Source organism: Manis pentadactyla, chromosome 4, assembly GCF_030020395.1.
Source record: "Manis pentadactyla isolate mManPen7 chromosome 4, mManPen7.hap1, whole genome shotgun sequence".
NCBI lineage: Eukaryota > Metazoa > Chordata > Mammalia > Pholidota > Manidae > Manis > Manis pentadactyla.
Genome location: NC_080022.1, coordinates 399,630 through 414,510, shown reverse-complemented (window position 1 = coordinate 414,510; position 14,881 = coordinate 399,630). Strand labels below are relative to the sequence as shown.

At 64.9% G+C, this 14,881-nt stretch overlaps 1 protein-coding gene across 1 annotated transcript; it reads left to right on the top strand.

Moving 5' to 3' along the window:
- Positions 1 to 1,021: 1,021 nt before the first annotated feature.
- C1QTNF12 (C1q and TNF related 12) lies at positions 1,022 to 5,711 on the top strand. The gene is made up of 8 exons (XM_036882777.2): positions 1,022 to 1,431; positions 3,568 to 3,684; positions 3,765 to 3,876; positions 3,967 to 4,118; positions 4,634 to 4,742; positions 4,990 to 5,080; positions 5,239 to 5,317; positions 5,496 to 5,711. Exons 1-8 carry the CDS (start codon positions 1,264 to 1,266, stop codon positions 5,592 to 5,594), a joined length of 927 nt encoding a protein of 308 aa, XP_036738672.2. The 5' UTR covers positions 1,022 to 1,263; the 3' UTR covers positions 5,595 to 5,711.
- Positions 5,712 to 14,881: the final 9,170 nt, after the last annotated feature.

Genomic DNA, 14,881 nt, shown 5'->3' with positions numbered 1-14,881 from the left:
CCTGACCCCGTGCTGGGTGCAGGCCACACTGAGGGTTTCGGCTGGGCAGGACACAAAGGTCATGCAGTGGCCCCCCTCAAGGCCTAGGCATTAGGAGCTGGCATGCCAGCTGGATACACGAGGAAGCTGAGGTGAGAACTGGCCACTGCTGTCCCAGGAGGTGACCACCTCTGCCTGAGCAAGGAAGGATGGGTGTCCCTGGGTGGGCACACCTCACGTCCTCACCCATCTTGTCTCTGGGGCCGCCCTGTCTGTAGCTGCTAACCGTGGGCCTGGGGCTGGGGGTCTCCTGCTTGGCTGCCTCTCTCATTCCCCGTGGACGTCTGGAAATTGCGGAAGGTCTGGAGGGCCCTTTTGTGCTGTCCACCAGAACAGTGTGCCCACTCCCCTTGAGGCAGGAGTGCATGCAGGGGGGCAGCCATGGCTCTGCCTGTCTCCTGCCTGGGTCCACACAGGCTGAGGGATGGCTTGTAGCAGGGGTCCCAGCTTAGGATTCAAGAACACTACCCCCTACAGCCCCGTGTGGTGAGGGACCTGCAGGGCCCAGCAGGTAGTCCGGGGGCCTGCCCACCGTCACTGTCCAGCTGGAGGGGAATCTCAGACCCGGGGCCGTGGAGGGAATCGTCTTCCTTTCCCCCGGCTCAGGAGGTAGGAAGCCCCTCAGGAGGTAAGGGTTGGCCCTGTGCCCCCCAGAAGAGGAGGGGCTGGGAGGCTGAGGGGTAGCAGGAGGGAGGTGGGTCATAGGAAGGGGCTGGTGGGTCTGGGAGCCCCTGCGAGTGCGTCTCCACCCCTGGGTTCCAGGGCCAGCACCCTGAAGGGGCTGGGGTGCGTGCGCGCAGTCGCCATCCGTGTTAACGGTTCCCAGGGTCGCTGGCCCAACTGAGGAGGGGTGGCGCCAGGTGCGGCCGCTGCTTAGTGGAAGTGCGGGTGGCGCGGGTCAGTGGGGTTCCCGCCCCGTCCACGCCCCCGGCCGGCTTGATGATCGCCGCGTGAGCCCTCCCCCTTGGAGCCCGCGAGCGCTGGGGAGGAGGCGAGGGCTCAGTCCGCGGCGGCGCGGGCGGAGAGGGCGCAGCGGAGGGGAGCCCGGCGCCGCCGATCCCGTGGGACCCAGCGCGCCCGCCGCGTACCTCGCGCAGCCTGCGTTGCGCCGCCGCCTCGGCTGCCCGCTCACATGCCCCGCCGCCGGCCCGGCGCCCCCTGGGGCCGCGTCCCCATGAGCGCTCCGGGGCGCTGAGCCGCCGAGGTCCGGAGCCGCCGGCCGCCATGCGCTGGGCTTGGGCCGTCGCCGTGACCCTCCTGTGGCCGCAGCTTGCACACCTCGGGGGCGTCGGGGCCCGGCGCGAGCCCAAGGGGCCGCGGCAGCCTAGTCAGCGCCTCGAGTCCCCCAACGCCACCGCGCCCAACAGCGAGGGGTACCCGGCCTCCCGCAAGGTAACGCGCGGCCCGGGCGCACGTGGGTGCGGGCGTGCGCGCACTTACGGCACCGCTTGGGGTCTCCCGCCCTGCCCGGCGCGGCCCCGCGGGTCGCCTTCCCGCCCGGGTCGGCTGGGGCTTTGGGCAGGAGCCGCAGCCGCCGGGATTAGGGCGGGCCTCGGCCCCGCTGCGTCTGGTCGGGGTTCGGGAAGGGAAGGGGCTGCCCGGCGGGGCTACGTAAAAGCCTTTGAAGACCCAGGCCCTCAGGCCCGGAGCAACCTGCTGCCAGTAGGTGTCATTGCCAAGTCTGGAGCCGGTGGGATAGAGTTCCAGGCAGCCTGCTCGGTTGGGAACCAGGGATCCACTGCTGAGGCTGGAGAGGTCAAAGGCTGCGCTTCCTGGAGGTCCCCTCCCTGACCCCCCACGTGTAGCCAGCATCCTGGTGGCCTCTGGCCTGGGATGTGCTTGGTCCTTGGAGTGCCTCCAGCCCCACCCTGTGCTCAGTGTCCCCCCGGAGACCCGTCTCAGCCCTGGGCCTCCACCCTCTTGGGCTGAAGATCTCCTGAGGGGGTCTTGGAGCTGACCCCAGCAGCACAGGCCTGGTGGCTTCCTGCAGCTGCCAACCCAGGGGCTGCAGGGCTGGAAGGTGAGGGCCAGCAGCCCCGGCAGGCGCCCCCCGCCCCCCAACCGCCAGCCCTTGTGCCTTTGATCCAGGCCTCCCGCCTCTCGAGGGCGTCTCCGTGGCGGCCAGCCCGGCTGCTTTCTGCCCACGCAGCCCCATGGGAGCCCAAGGCCCCGTTTTCCAGATGGGCAGGCTGAGGGGAGTGAGTCCCTGGGCCCTGCCAGCCAGGGAAGAGTGGGGCTGCAGACGGGTTCTGGGCAGGAGCAGAGGGTCTTGAGCAATGCAAGCCAGTCACCCAGCAGAGAGACCTCAGTGGCACTTCACCACCCTGCCTGGCTCACGCTGCCCAGGGCTGTGCCTCCGGACCAAGGGTGTGGGGCAGTCCAGGGGAGGGTGGTGCCCCAGGACTTGTGAGACGGGACCCATCCAGAGGTCAGGGCTTCTGCCCTTCCTGCTGGTGGAGGGCTCGTCCTCCACCTGTCCTCTGCTCCTGCAGCCTTTAGCCCCCAGACCCACTGGTCCCTCAAGTGCTGTAGTCGGGGCAGCCAGGGTATCAGGTAGATAAGAGACTCGTGAGGAATCAGGATCATTTGAGTGTGCTCTCTTTCCTGGGTGGATCCCGGGTCAGGGTGGGAGGAAGCCCTGGCCGTCCCTGGTCAAGGGGCTGCCCAGCTCTTCTCTGAGGGCTGACTGCTCGCAGGATCTTGGGTCAGAACCCCTCAGGTTGCCCTGCCTGGGGTGGCTCTGATGGTGGCGGCGTGGCCAGGACTCTGCCAGCCTCCTGGTGGTGGCTCTCTCCCAAACAGGCCAGCATGTGCTAGACTCCCTCCCATTTTATGGGCTTCCTGTTGGAGCCTGGGAGAGATTTCCCCAGCCCACGCCCCCCTTAGCATGTTGTCTGCTTCTCCAACTGGGGCTAGGGGTGTTCCTGCTCCTCCCCTCCCACCTGCCCTGGTGCAGAAATAGGGCTTAGGAGGGGAGATTAGAGGGTGGCGGACACAGTCTTGGGTGGCTCTGCTCTGCCCCTCCTGGCCCTTGTTCCCACTGTGTGCGAGGTGGACCCACCCGCTGTGGCCTGGGTCCCAGCCCAGATGGAGCTCTGAGGCTGCCGGCTCCCACTCTCAGTGCCCAGCACAGAGCAGGCCTGTGCCTGCCCCCTCCGCGCCCGGTGCGGCTCTGGGACTCTCGGAAGGATCCCTGGAAAACTCACTTCTGCCCTGCACCCCTGCCTCAGCCCTCCCAGCCCCTGTGGGGTGTGCCCATATGCTTGGGGACAGTGTCATGGGAGGGAGCACCGCCACTCCCACCCAGAACCCAAGCCAGGGGTCTGCACATCAGGCCCCAAGCCCTGTCCCTCCCTGCTGTCCTAGTCCAAGTCCCCAGGGGAGCCCTGTGGTGCCCCGTTGCCATGGCCTGTGTGTCTGCCCTGAGGCAGCCTAGGCCCTGGGGCTGCCCGCTCTCCACTGGGGGCAGTGGGGCAGGTCCCAACAGGGCCCAGTAGTCAGCCTGCTCGCCCTGTCCCCTGGCCTTAGCTGCCCGAGGCCTCAGGGCCTGAGTTCTCAGATGCCCACAAAACATGGCTGAACTTTGTCCGGCGTCCAGACGATGGGCCCTTGAAGAAACGGTGCCGAGGACAGGACAAGAAGTCGGTGAGTCCCAGGGTCTGAACCCAGGGCGGGGGCTGCTGTGGCTGCCGCCAGGATCCTCACTTTCTCCTGTCTCTCCCTAGAGGGGCCTCTCTGGCCCCCCAGGGCCTCCTGGGCCTCCTGGCCCCCCAGGCCCCCCCGGAGCAGAAATCACTCAGGAGGCCCTCCTGCGGGAGTTTCAGGAGATGCTGAGAGGTGAGGACCCTGTTCCCCACTCCTCCTGCCTGGGTTCTGGGGGCGGCCCGTGCTGACTCCAAGCTGCTGTCCCTGCCCCTGTCCCCCCAGAGGCCACCGAGCGCCGGTTCTCGGGGCCGCTGGGCCCATTGCTGCCCGAGGATACAGGTGGGAGGCTGGTGGCTGAAGCCTTCCACTGCCGGCTGAAGGGCCCCGTGCTGGTGGACAAGAAGACACTGATGGAGCTGCAGGGCTTCCAGGCCGTGAGTGTGCGTGGGGGGCAGGCCGCACACGGGGGTCTGGGGTGGGTGCTGAGGGCCTGGCCGTCCCTGCTCGTCTCTGGGGGCGTCTGCTGCAGGTCCTCATGCACTAACAGGGCCACTGCCTGGGAGGCAGAGTGTTGGGTAGGCCTCCCCAGGTGAGCAGGGCCTATAGCTGCGACGAGGTGGCTGCCCAGGCACATACGTGCAGCAGGGACCTGGGGGAATGGCCCAGATCAGTCAGGAGGTCCGGTTTGTCCGGACCCCAATGTTCCACAAGACCTGGCTGGGGTCCAAGGTGGTGAGTGACCAAGACACCATCCCCATAGGGCCTCTGGGGCCTCATGTGCCCATTGGGTCCTGGAGCCCCCACCCAGAGGCCCAGATAGGTGCCGACACACAGCCCCACCTGAGGCTGCTCGGGGTTGGGGGCTGTTGGTCATGGGTGCCTCCCCAAGGTGGGCTTACAAGACAAGGGCTGGGGCCCTGCATCTGCCCATCACCTGCCATCCCTCCAGCCCACTGCCCAGGGTGCCTTCCTGCGGGGGTCTGGCCTGAGCCTGGCCTCGGGCCGATTCACAGCTCCAGTGACTGCCATCTTCCAGTTCTCTGCCAGCCTGCACGTGGGTGAGTGGGGCCAGGCTGGGGTGCATGTGGCAGGGCGGGGTCAGCCCCCCAGGCCGGAGGCCCATTGCACAGGGTCTCCTGTCCACCCCAACTCCCACTGGGGGCCTGGGCAGGGCCTCACACTCACCTTCCCAGCTGTAGCCGCTCCCGGGCCTGTCCCTGGCGGTGTGCCCCAAGCCCCCAGCCCCAGCCCTCGCCCTCTCTGCCCTGTCCTCCTGAGGCCACGGCAGACAGGATGTCTCTGCAGACCACAGGGAGCTGCAGGGCAGGGCTCGGCTGCGGGCCCGGGACACAGTGCGGGTGCTGGTCTGCATCGAGTCCCTGTGCCATCGCCACATGTGAGTGGGGCCTCTGGGGCATCTGAGGGGGAGGGGGTGGGTGCCTGAGTGAGGACCATCCTGCCTTTGGAGAGTGGAGGGTGGCACTGAGCACTGGGGTGAGGTCCCAGCCCAGGGGCTGGCTGTATCCTCATGCCAGTCCTGGGTGCAATGCGCAGGTCCCTGGAGGCCGTCTCAGGCCTGGAGAGCAATGGCAGGGTCTTCACGGTGCATGCACAGGGGCTGCTGCAGCTGCAGGTGAGGCCGGAGGGGTCCTGGCTCTGAGCGTGGCCTGGGCATGGCCCAGCCCAGCTGGTGGAGGGGCATGGCCACACAGACACTCAGGAGCCCTGGGTGCCATGTGGTCTGGGGCGGGTTCTGCCTGGGACTGGAGCATTGTCGCCATGGGGTGATGTCCGTTGTGGGGTGTCTGCAGGCTGGACAGTACACCTCTGTCTTCGTGGACAATGGCTCTGGGGTGGCCCTCACCATCCAGAGTGGCTCCAGCTTCTCTGGCTTGCTCCTGGGCGCATGAGGGCATCGGCAGAGGCCAAGAGGACTTCCTGAGGGCCTCGGGGAAGCTGCCCCACTTGCCCACACCTGCTGCCCTCTGTTAAACCTGTGGTCATGGCAATAAAGAGCCCCCAGCCTCTGTGCCTGGTCACTGCGTCATCGTGGAGGTGGAGGTGGAGGTGGGTGGCAGCCATGGAGGGGCGTGTGGCCTTAGGATACACTCCTTGGGGCAGGGTGGGGAGTGGGCTTTGTTTGGGTGCAGGGGTTCCTGCGGATGCCCTGCAACTCCAGACGCAGCTCCCATAGCCCCTGTGCCTGCTGAGGACAAGGACAGATGTCCATGAGGTCCTTGCTCAGCCCTGCCCATGGCCTGGGGCAGCCCTTCCATTTGCCAGGGCTGGTGCAACCTCAGAGGGCAACAGCCTGTGGACACCTGTAGGGCCAGGGACGCAGACCTCTTCTGCCTGGAGCTCTAAAGCCCGGGTTCGGAGAGCTGGATGGTGGCCAGGTTCTGTGTGCCCTGCGTGCCTGCGGGGCGGATGGGGAGCGCTCTGGAGGCCTCATCCTATGGGGGCAGGTGTGGAGGAGCAGACATGGGTGCTGCTCTAGCAGCACGGGTGGGCCTGGAGGGTGTCCCTGCCCACCTGGGTGTGCTGAGTGCATACGTGTGCAGGTCTGGCCATGTGTTGTCTGGGCGCAGGCAGACAGGCACCTTCCCTGTGGTCGTGACCACTCTAGGCCAGCACAAGCTCTCCATCCCAAAGATGGAGTTAGAACTACCTCAGGTGGGGCGGCCGAGGCCCTGCCCGCAGGTCCTGTGGATTTGGGGTCCCCTACCCCCACCCCGTTTTGGCTCCAGTAGACCCAGACCAAAGGGTGTAAACTGGGGCTGGGATGTCAGGGCCTCTGCAGAGCTGCTGAGGTCCTGTCTCTGGTTGGTACCCAGGCCCTCTGGCGGGCAGCTGTCCTGGAGGGCTGAGGCTGGCAGTGCCTGTTCGGGGATGCCACCAGGTGGAGTAGGGCTCAGCTCCACAGCAGGGGGCCTGGGGACCCTGCTTCTAAGGCTGAGCAGCAAAGTGCTTCCTCACCCTGTAGACAGGGGAGGGCAGGGGGAGGGCAGGGGTGGGAGGTGGGGCAGGTGGTGGCTAGAGGCTGTGGGCCATTACCCAGCCCCTTCCCCCAGGACCCTGACCTGTCTGGGGGCCACAGGAGAGACCCTCCCTGTGGCTTGCTGGGTAATGAGGCAGGAGAATGCTGGTGCCGAGCGGGCGCTGGCCGCTGACCCATCCCCACCTCTCCCCCTGATCCCTGCAGGGTGGTGTCGGCGCTGGGGAGTCTGGGGGAGGTCTGCCGCAGGCGCCAGCCTGGTCTGAGTGGGGATGTTGGCAGCCTGTGAGGGTGGGGTGTGTGCGCCGGGTAGGGTCCCTGTGGAGGGGGTTTGGGAGAGGAGGGGCATGCAGGGGAGAGGGCACTTCCCGTTAGGGAGGTCCTGTGTGGGGCCGAGGTCTGGAACTGCGGCTTGGCGTGGCGGTTGGCACCAGTTGAGCTTACTGCCTGTTACAGAGGGGAAAGTGAGGCTGTGCCCAGTCGAATTGCCCAGGGCACCATGGGCAGGGATGCTGGGGGATGCTGGTCAGCTCCCATCCAGACCCCTGGCCGTGCCTGGGGCCTCGCTGCTCCCAGGGGCTCTCGTGGGCCCCTTAGCTCCAGCCAGCACTACCCCCTCCGCCCTGCCTGGCCCACAAGGGGGCCCCGTCCTCACCCACCTGCTCAAGGTTGCGATGACAGATGAGACCTGCCCCAGAGACGGGGGCCCAGGGCCCTGCAGACAGGGACAGATGAGGAGACGAGAGACAAGGAGAGGACAGACGAGGGGCCAGGGCGCCAGAGGGCGCCGGGGACGCCACACAGCCCCACCCGCCTTCCGTCCGGATTCTGCTTCCCCAGTCAGGCCATCAGCCACTTGGCTGCAATTCCCCTGGAGTGTGCTCTCCAGTCGAGCCCCCAGCTAGGGGTGCAGAGCAGAGCAGGGGCAGCGGGGCAGTGGTGGCGAGGTGGAGTGTGCAAGGGTGTGAGCTGGGGTGGCCTGGGGTTCAGGCCCTCGAGACACAGGCTGGCCCCAGGGCAGGCGAGGCCCCTGAAGACCCGCCTTGGGCCCAGCTCTGTCATCCGCCTTCAGCCTCGCGGCCCCTGTGGCTTGGCGCAGGCTGTGGTGTGTGACAGCTCCGTGGCCGGGGCAGAGCCAGAGCAGCCAGCACAGCGCCAGCGCCTTCTGGCCTTGGCTTGGCCCCTGACCCCGAGCCCGGCCCCGGAGCAGCTCACTTCCCAGAAGCGCGTCTGATCGTGAGGCGTCCGCTCTGCTGTCCTGGAGGCTCCTAGAACGGGGACTTGGGGCCTTAGCCCGACTGCCCCTGACCTGCCCTTCCTGCCTCCGGCCGGCTCTAGGGCACTGGGGGCGGGCCTGTGTCCGCCGGCTCCGAGCCTGACCCCCCAGCGTCCTTGCTGCTGGGTTTGATTGCAGACAGGAATGTGGGCGTCTGGCTGGGGAGAGCCGGAAAAACCTCTTGGGGGCCAGGGGCAGCAGCCAGGGGATAGCCAGGCCCAGGAGTGGGGCTGTGTGCTCCTGGCTGGGAGCAAGGAGGCTGCCTGGCTCTGTGCCCTGTGGCTCCCCCTTGGGGCTAAGGCTGGCAGGAGAGGCTCACCCACCCGGCCTGGGCCCTGGGGTGCCTGGGAGGTGTGTGGAGCCTGGCCCTTTGTGGCCAGGCCTTGCTGTGAGTCTGACCAAGTCATTGTCGTCAGGTTGGGCCTGGGGCTGGGAGGGGGGGTCTTAGCCATGGGCCGTTCCCAGCCAGGGCCCTCTTGGCGCACCAGGAGGTTCTTACACCCAGATCAGGTGTTGTAACCCCTGTGGCATGGGCCAAGGACCAGGAGTGGCCTGGGGACATAGAGTGGGGGCCTGTAGGGCCCTGTGCAGACGGCCCTGCATGTACCTGGGCTCCCCGTGTGGACCCCACTATGTCTCCCCGTGTCCTTGTGGCCTGAGTGTCTGGGTGATGGTGGTGGGGCAGGGGGTGACCTCTGCCAAGCTGGAGTTGCCAGGTGCCTCTGGAGCAAGCACAGAGCAGGTGTTTATGACCTGGGGGGGTCAGTACCCGGGCTTACGAACGATGGTGGCTGGGGCCCTTGGTGTCAGCTCTTCTGTTAGTGAAGCTAGGAAGACCATCATGCTGAACAGCTGGGCAGGTGGCCACGGAGCTGCCAGACCCCAGGTTGTGACATGCTGCTTCCTGGGCTCTTGCTGGACTCACTGCAATGGCTGGGGATCTCAGGGATGGGGACAAGGCAGAGGGGGTCCTGACCCCTGGGGAGCCCCGTCTCATCTGAGGCCTTCATCCTGCGTGCAGTAGTGCTGACCTAGGACTGGGCTATGGCCAAGAGACCTTTTGGGGATGAGCTGGGGACGCAGGGTGCTACATCCTGGAGGGGCCTTGCTTATGGAAGGGGCTTGGCTGGTGTGCCCTCTGGGCCCCAAGTTCTTGCTGCTCCAGCTCTGCATGACCTCAGGGCCCTGCTCCAGCGTCAAAAAGGGGTTGCATCTGCAGGCCTGGCCCTGGAGCTGACCTGGAAGCCGAGGCGTCTGGCAGCCTGGGGTCTCCCGCTGCCTAGCCCCCCAGAGCTGGGTCAGGCAGGCTGGGAAGCACGTCCCAGTGTTGGGGACACACCCCTGACCTGTGCCTGTGCCTACTGCTGCCACTGGGAGTCTGACAGTGTGCACAGCAGGCCTGGCCCCGGGGGCTCGGGGACAAAGGGCTTTTGTTCAAGAGACTTTGGGGTGCAGCCCCTGCTCTGGGGCGGTGACTCACTGGGTTCCTCTGGTTTGATAACATCAGTTTTGCAACAGCTGGCGTGTCACACACACCTGGGGCAGTGTTGAGGGCAGGTGGGACCCCCGCCTGTGCCTGTGGCCCCTCCAGGCTGCTCTGTGGGGCCTGGGTGTGTGAGGGGGTGGCGGCAGGAGCAGGAGTGAACAGGAAGGGGTGTCGGAGGCCAAGTGAAGTGTCTCCAGAAGCTGCCACTTAGCACGCGCCAGCCCTTCCACCCACTCACAGCAGGGTGCACCAAGGCCAGACTCCGGGAGGCACTTCCAGGCCTACCTGGGGAGGCTGGAGGGGTGGGTGGGGCCTGCCTGGGAATGGGACGGGGGTGGGCATGCGGTGCGTCTCTCCTGCTGCTCACCGTGTGGGACCAGGTAGGTGGCTGTGGCCGGGGTGCAGGAGCCCCCCGGTGGCTAGGCTGCCGAGACCCTCAGACGCCACTGGCGGGAGGGGCTTTTCTTCTCCTCGGCTCACCGGCTGGGTCAGGCCTGGGTCCGCGGGAGGTGGGAGCTGGGTGAGGGTCCTCCCTGGGTGCCCGTCCTGCTGACCCAGCCACCCGTGGTGTTTACTCTGGAGGAGTGGCCGGCTGCTGCCTCGCTCCCACGGCCGCGGCCCCGCTTCTCCCCAGCCTGGAGCACCACCCGCATCACAGCCAGCTGGCCGCTGCAGGGAAAGGGTAGGTAGGGGCTGAGGCAGGGGCAGGCAGGCCCAGGGGTGTGGGGAGAGGGCTCTGACGTCCAGGCCAGCCTCTGCCCCTTGCTGAGCCCCCTGTCCCCATTGCTCCGGCCTCCCTGGGTTTCAGGCCCTGCTGCCCACCAGTTAAGAGAGCCGCAGGGTGGGGGTGTGTGCTGTGGGGTAGCCTTTAATCTCAGAGTCACGTGGAGAGCCCTTTGTAGAGACCCTGACCCTCCTCACCTGCTGGGCGCCCCTACATTCCTCCTTTGAGATAGCCAAGCAGCATCCCTCAAGTGTATGTCAGGGGAGGAGCAGGCGCCTGCCGGCCAGGTCTCCTGAGAGCAGCCTGGGGAGACTCCCGCTAGGACCCTGCCAGTCAGGTGGGGTTGGGCAGACCCCTGGCATCTGCCTGTGCTCAGAGCAGGTGCCGCACCTCAGCCCAGTCTTCTTACTTGGGCTGCTGAGTGGTATCCAGACTGAGATCCCGAGCTCCTGGGACCTCCCAGAATAGGTACCCCTGGCCAGGGCCTGAGGTCCCTGGTGCCCTGCCTCAAAGGAACTGATCTTTCCTGACTCCACCCACTTCCTGTGCCCTTTCCCAGGCCCCTTGGGGGACTGCGCTCCCCGGGTGGCACTGTGGTCCCCACCTAACACTTTGGCTGTCAGCCTCCATGACTCCCACCAGCCCTGGGAGAGCGGGGCCAGGAGCCACGGTCCATGGGATGCCCATGAGGCCAGGCTATAGGCCTCCTGGTCAGCAGCCAGAACAGAGGCCAGGGGCTGGCCTGGGGGCAGACAGGAGAGGCCCACTCATGGGGCTAGCTGGCCCCATGGCCCTCTCCTCTCCTCCCTGCCACTCTTCTTCCCCTGCCACCCCTACTCAGGCCACCCCACCCACTGTGCCCCTGCCAGTGGGACCCCACGGTGGGGAAGGCTTGGTCCTGGGGAGGAAGGGGTGAGGTGGACCCCAGCAGAGGGGGACCCAGGGCATGCCGTGGCAGGGGGAGTGCAGGACTGGGATGCACTGAGGTGGCGTTCTGTTTGCCTGTGTTCTGTCTGCAGCAGCACGGGGTGGGGTCACCTATGGGCGGGGAGGCCACAGGGGTAGTGCTGGGGCTGCATAAGGCTGCAAGGGTCCGGGTGGGTGGGGGGCCAGCAGCATCGTGGACAGGAAGGCAGGAGTGGGCCTGGGGACCCCCAGCAAGGTGGTCATAGGATGGGCAGGTGCCTGGGCAGGCGGGGGCCAAGAGGGGAGTACTGGCCCCCCATCAGATCCCGGGCAGAGACCCAGCCAGTGGGGCACAAGGGCCAGGCTCCTGGGTGGAAGGAATGTGGGGGCCAAGCAGCCAAGGGAGGCAGCGACCATGGGATGTGGGAATGCCCAGGCCTGTGGCCACCACAGGCTCCTGTCCTCCCAGCCCAGAGGCTGGACAGAGGGAGGACTGCCTGATGGCAGGGGTGGTGCTGAGCCCTGGGAGGCAGAGAAGGATGGGCCTAGCCAGTGGCTGAGTGCCAGTCACACTGCGCCTGAGTTGGGAGGGACAAGGGAAGGTGGGCGTCTGGGGCTGTGCCTGTCCAGGCCGAGTGCCAAAGTGGAGGCTTTGAGCAACAGAAATGTGTCCTCTCCCAGCTCTGGAGCCAGAAGCTGAGGCCAGGGGCTCAGCCAGCTGCTCGCTCTGGGCAGAGCCCTTCCTGGCCTCTGGTGGCCAGCGTGGCATTTGTCTGCTCTGTAGCAGCATGTCCGCCATCTCTGTGTCTCCTTCTCTGCAGGTCTCTGTCCTCTTTCTACAAGGGCACCAGTCACGCTGGAGTAGGGCCACCCTAAACACCTTGTCTCACCTTAATGGCATCTGCAAAGACCCCATGTCCAAGGACGGTGGGGGTGAGGAGGTGAACACCCCTTTGGGGACATAATTTAATCCATAGCCAAGCAAGGCCCCACCCAGTTTGGTGGACAGATGGGGACCTCAGCGAAGGTCGGAGGGCACGGGGGGGACACGTCTCCGGGAGGACCCGGGCACAAGCAGCACTTTGCATCCTGAGGCTGCATTCAGGGAGCCCAGGGGAGCCTCCCAGGCCAGCCCAGTACCTGAGCCGCTTTGGGGTGCTGGTTGCAGCTCTACTTCCCAGCTGCTGCTTCTGGGCAGGTAGGCCCAGCAGGCAGGCAGGTGAGGGGCTCCTTGTTCCTGGGGCAGTCGTGCTCTTAGTGTGCGGTGGGGTGTGTGAGGGGTACAGCACAGACCCAGGGATAGCCAGGCACTCCCGAGAAGCCAGGGATGGCGAGAGACCATGGGCAGTGGCTGGGGGGGCAATGAGGGGACACATGCAAGATGGCCAGTGGGGCAAGAGGCCTGAGGGTGGGAAGGTGCATGTTGTGGTGGGGGACAGGCAGCAGGGCCAAGGGGTCTGAGTGCAGCCCGAGGCATGATGGCACCCTGCCCACCCCTCCTGCTCCAAGTGCTAGGCTGGGCTGGTCTCGGGTTCCCCGCAGCTCCCAGCAGCCTTGCTGCTCCATGGCTAGGTCGGGGGTGGCAAAGGGGGCAGCTTCCACAGCCCCCACCCTAATGATGTCAGCATCTTGGGGGCTGCCTGGACCCCCGCCTGGCTCTAGCAAGCTGCCATGGGCAGCCAGAACCTGGCCCCCTGGGTGATGGCTTTGAAACTTGAGGGGTCTTTGAATCTGGACGTTTCTATTTTTATCACGTGCACATGGAGGCCAGGGACCTTCTGAAGACCAGAACTTACTGGCCTAGAAGGGAGACCCCTGCCACCCTCTAGGGTGGCTCAGGGCTGGCCCACGTGCACAGGGATAAGAGGAGCAGCTCTGGTCCGCGCACTGGCCTGCAGGATCCAGAAAGGCCTGGGAGCCCCCCAGAGCTGAGGGTGGGGCTTGTCTTCTCTGGGTTTGCTGGAGCAGGGGGGTCCCCCCTTCCCCCAGCCTTCTGCCTTTTCTGTCCCATGGTCTCCTAGAGGTGCGTGTCCTGGGCGAACTCCCTGCACTGTGGCCCGTCTCCCCCCAGCCCCCACTGTGGCTCTGGTCCTTCTTTTGTTATGCCGCACCAGGTGGACCCAGGCTCAGGGGAGTCTTGAGGGGCATGGGGAGGTCTTGGCTCAGATCTGGGGTGAGAAAGGGTAGATGGTGGGGTGCAGCCCCAGCCCCAGGTGCCCATCTGGGGGTGTTCCATTCGCTAGGTGCCTCAAACCTCACCTCCCAGAGCCCCACCATCTCCCATGCCTGCCGTCCTGGGGTGCTGCTTCCCGAGTGCCTGTTTTATTAGTGATGTGATACATATTTTTGAATTAAAACATTTACTGTTGAGATAACTGTAGATCCACATTCCCTTACCCAGGTTCCCAATGGCGGAGTCTTGCAAAAATATAGGACCTGGTCACAGCTGGGATTCTGCCCAGGCAAGATGTGGGACATTTCCATCCGAAGGACCCATCCAACACCCCTCCCAGGCCCCTGAGTGAATCTGTCCCATCTTTGTAATGTCACAGCGTCAATGTGTGTGGTCAGCTCAGGGTCTTTTTGAAATTTCCTTTTCAGTTTGTTCCTTTTTGAAATTTAATAGCTAGGTCATGCAATACAAAATTTCCATGTGGTAGGTCACAGGTCAGAACTGGGTGCATGTTGGCACTTTGACACAATTCACCCAAATGTTAAAGCTCTCGGGGCCCTGCGCACATGCTGGGATTTTTAGATTTTCCACAGGGGCCGCTGGGTAGGCATCTGGGGTCTGATCTTTGGCTCAAATCCTGGCTCTGCTACTCTAGCCACGTGGGCCTCAGTGAGACAGTGCGGCTTCTCTGAGCACCTATTCCTCCTCTGGAAAACAGCTGTGCGCACAGTGACTCCTCCCATGCTCCCAGGGTTTGATGGGCCATCCAGGTAAAAATGGTTGGCAGGAATTGGGTCCTACTGCGGTCAGCAACCCTCAGGAACCTCCCCCCTCATCTGCAGGGCTGGACCCCATTCTGCTCACCCTGGCGTTCTCACCGGGATCCTTTCACGGTGTACACAGGGCCAGCTCTCTGTCTCCAGTACAATCAGAGAGGTCTCACCTCATCCTCAGAACACTCAGATCTCTGCACCTCTCTGGTCTAGCCTTGATCTAAAGGTGGGAGAATCGCTTCCAGGTCACCAACCACAAGACTGCCTTGCTTCTCTCTGGGTTGAGACCCCGAGTTCTGGATGTTCTACCTTGAAACAGAAATAATTCAAACCTGCTGTGATGGACTGATTGTGCCCCCAAAATTCAAACTGAAGCCCTAACCCAGGTGTGGTGACATTTGGAGTGGGGCCTTGGGAGGCGACAGGTTTAATGAAGTGTGGGGGGGCCACGATGGCCTTAGTGTCCTTACGAGAAGAGACACCAGAGAGTGTGCTCTGGCTCTCCCAGCTGCAAGCATAGTGGACAGCAGCTGTCTGCACCCCAGGAGGAGGCCCTCTCTAGTACACAGCCCTGCCGGCGCCTTCCCCCAACTCTGGTCTCAGATGTCCAGCCTCTGGGGCCTGGAAATGCCACCTACAGCTTCAGCCCTCGGTCTGTGGTGTTCCGTGGAGATCATCTGAGCTGCTCAGACACCTACTCTTAAAATCCATGGCCTGACAAAAAATACGGCAGTGTAGTCTATGTGAGACCCATACTCCCCACTCTGCCCCAGGCGGGCCGTGGACACGGGGCTGCACGGCCTGCTCAGGACCTGGCCAGAAAACCCGTCAGACCCCAGAATGAAAATACACAGCATCGCTCTC

Bases quoted from the DNA above. Each gene is read 5' to 3' on its own strand.
- C1QTNF12 (XM_036882777.2), top strand. From the start codon at position 1,264: ATGCGCTGGGCTTGGGCCGTCGCCGTGACCCTCCTGTGGCCGCAGCTT. The intron at 1,432-3,567 runs GTAACGCGCGGC...CCCTGGCCTTAG, and splicing joins GGTACCCGGCCTCCCGCAAG to CTGCCCGAGGCCTCAGGGCC. The intron at 3,877-3,966 runs GTGAGGACCCTG...CTGTCCCCCCAG, and splicing joins GTTTCAGGAGATGCTGAGAG to AGGCCACCGAGCGCCGGTTC.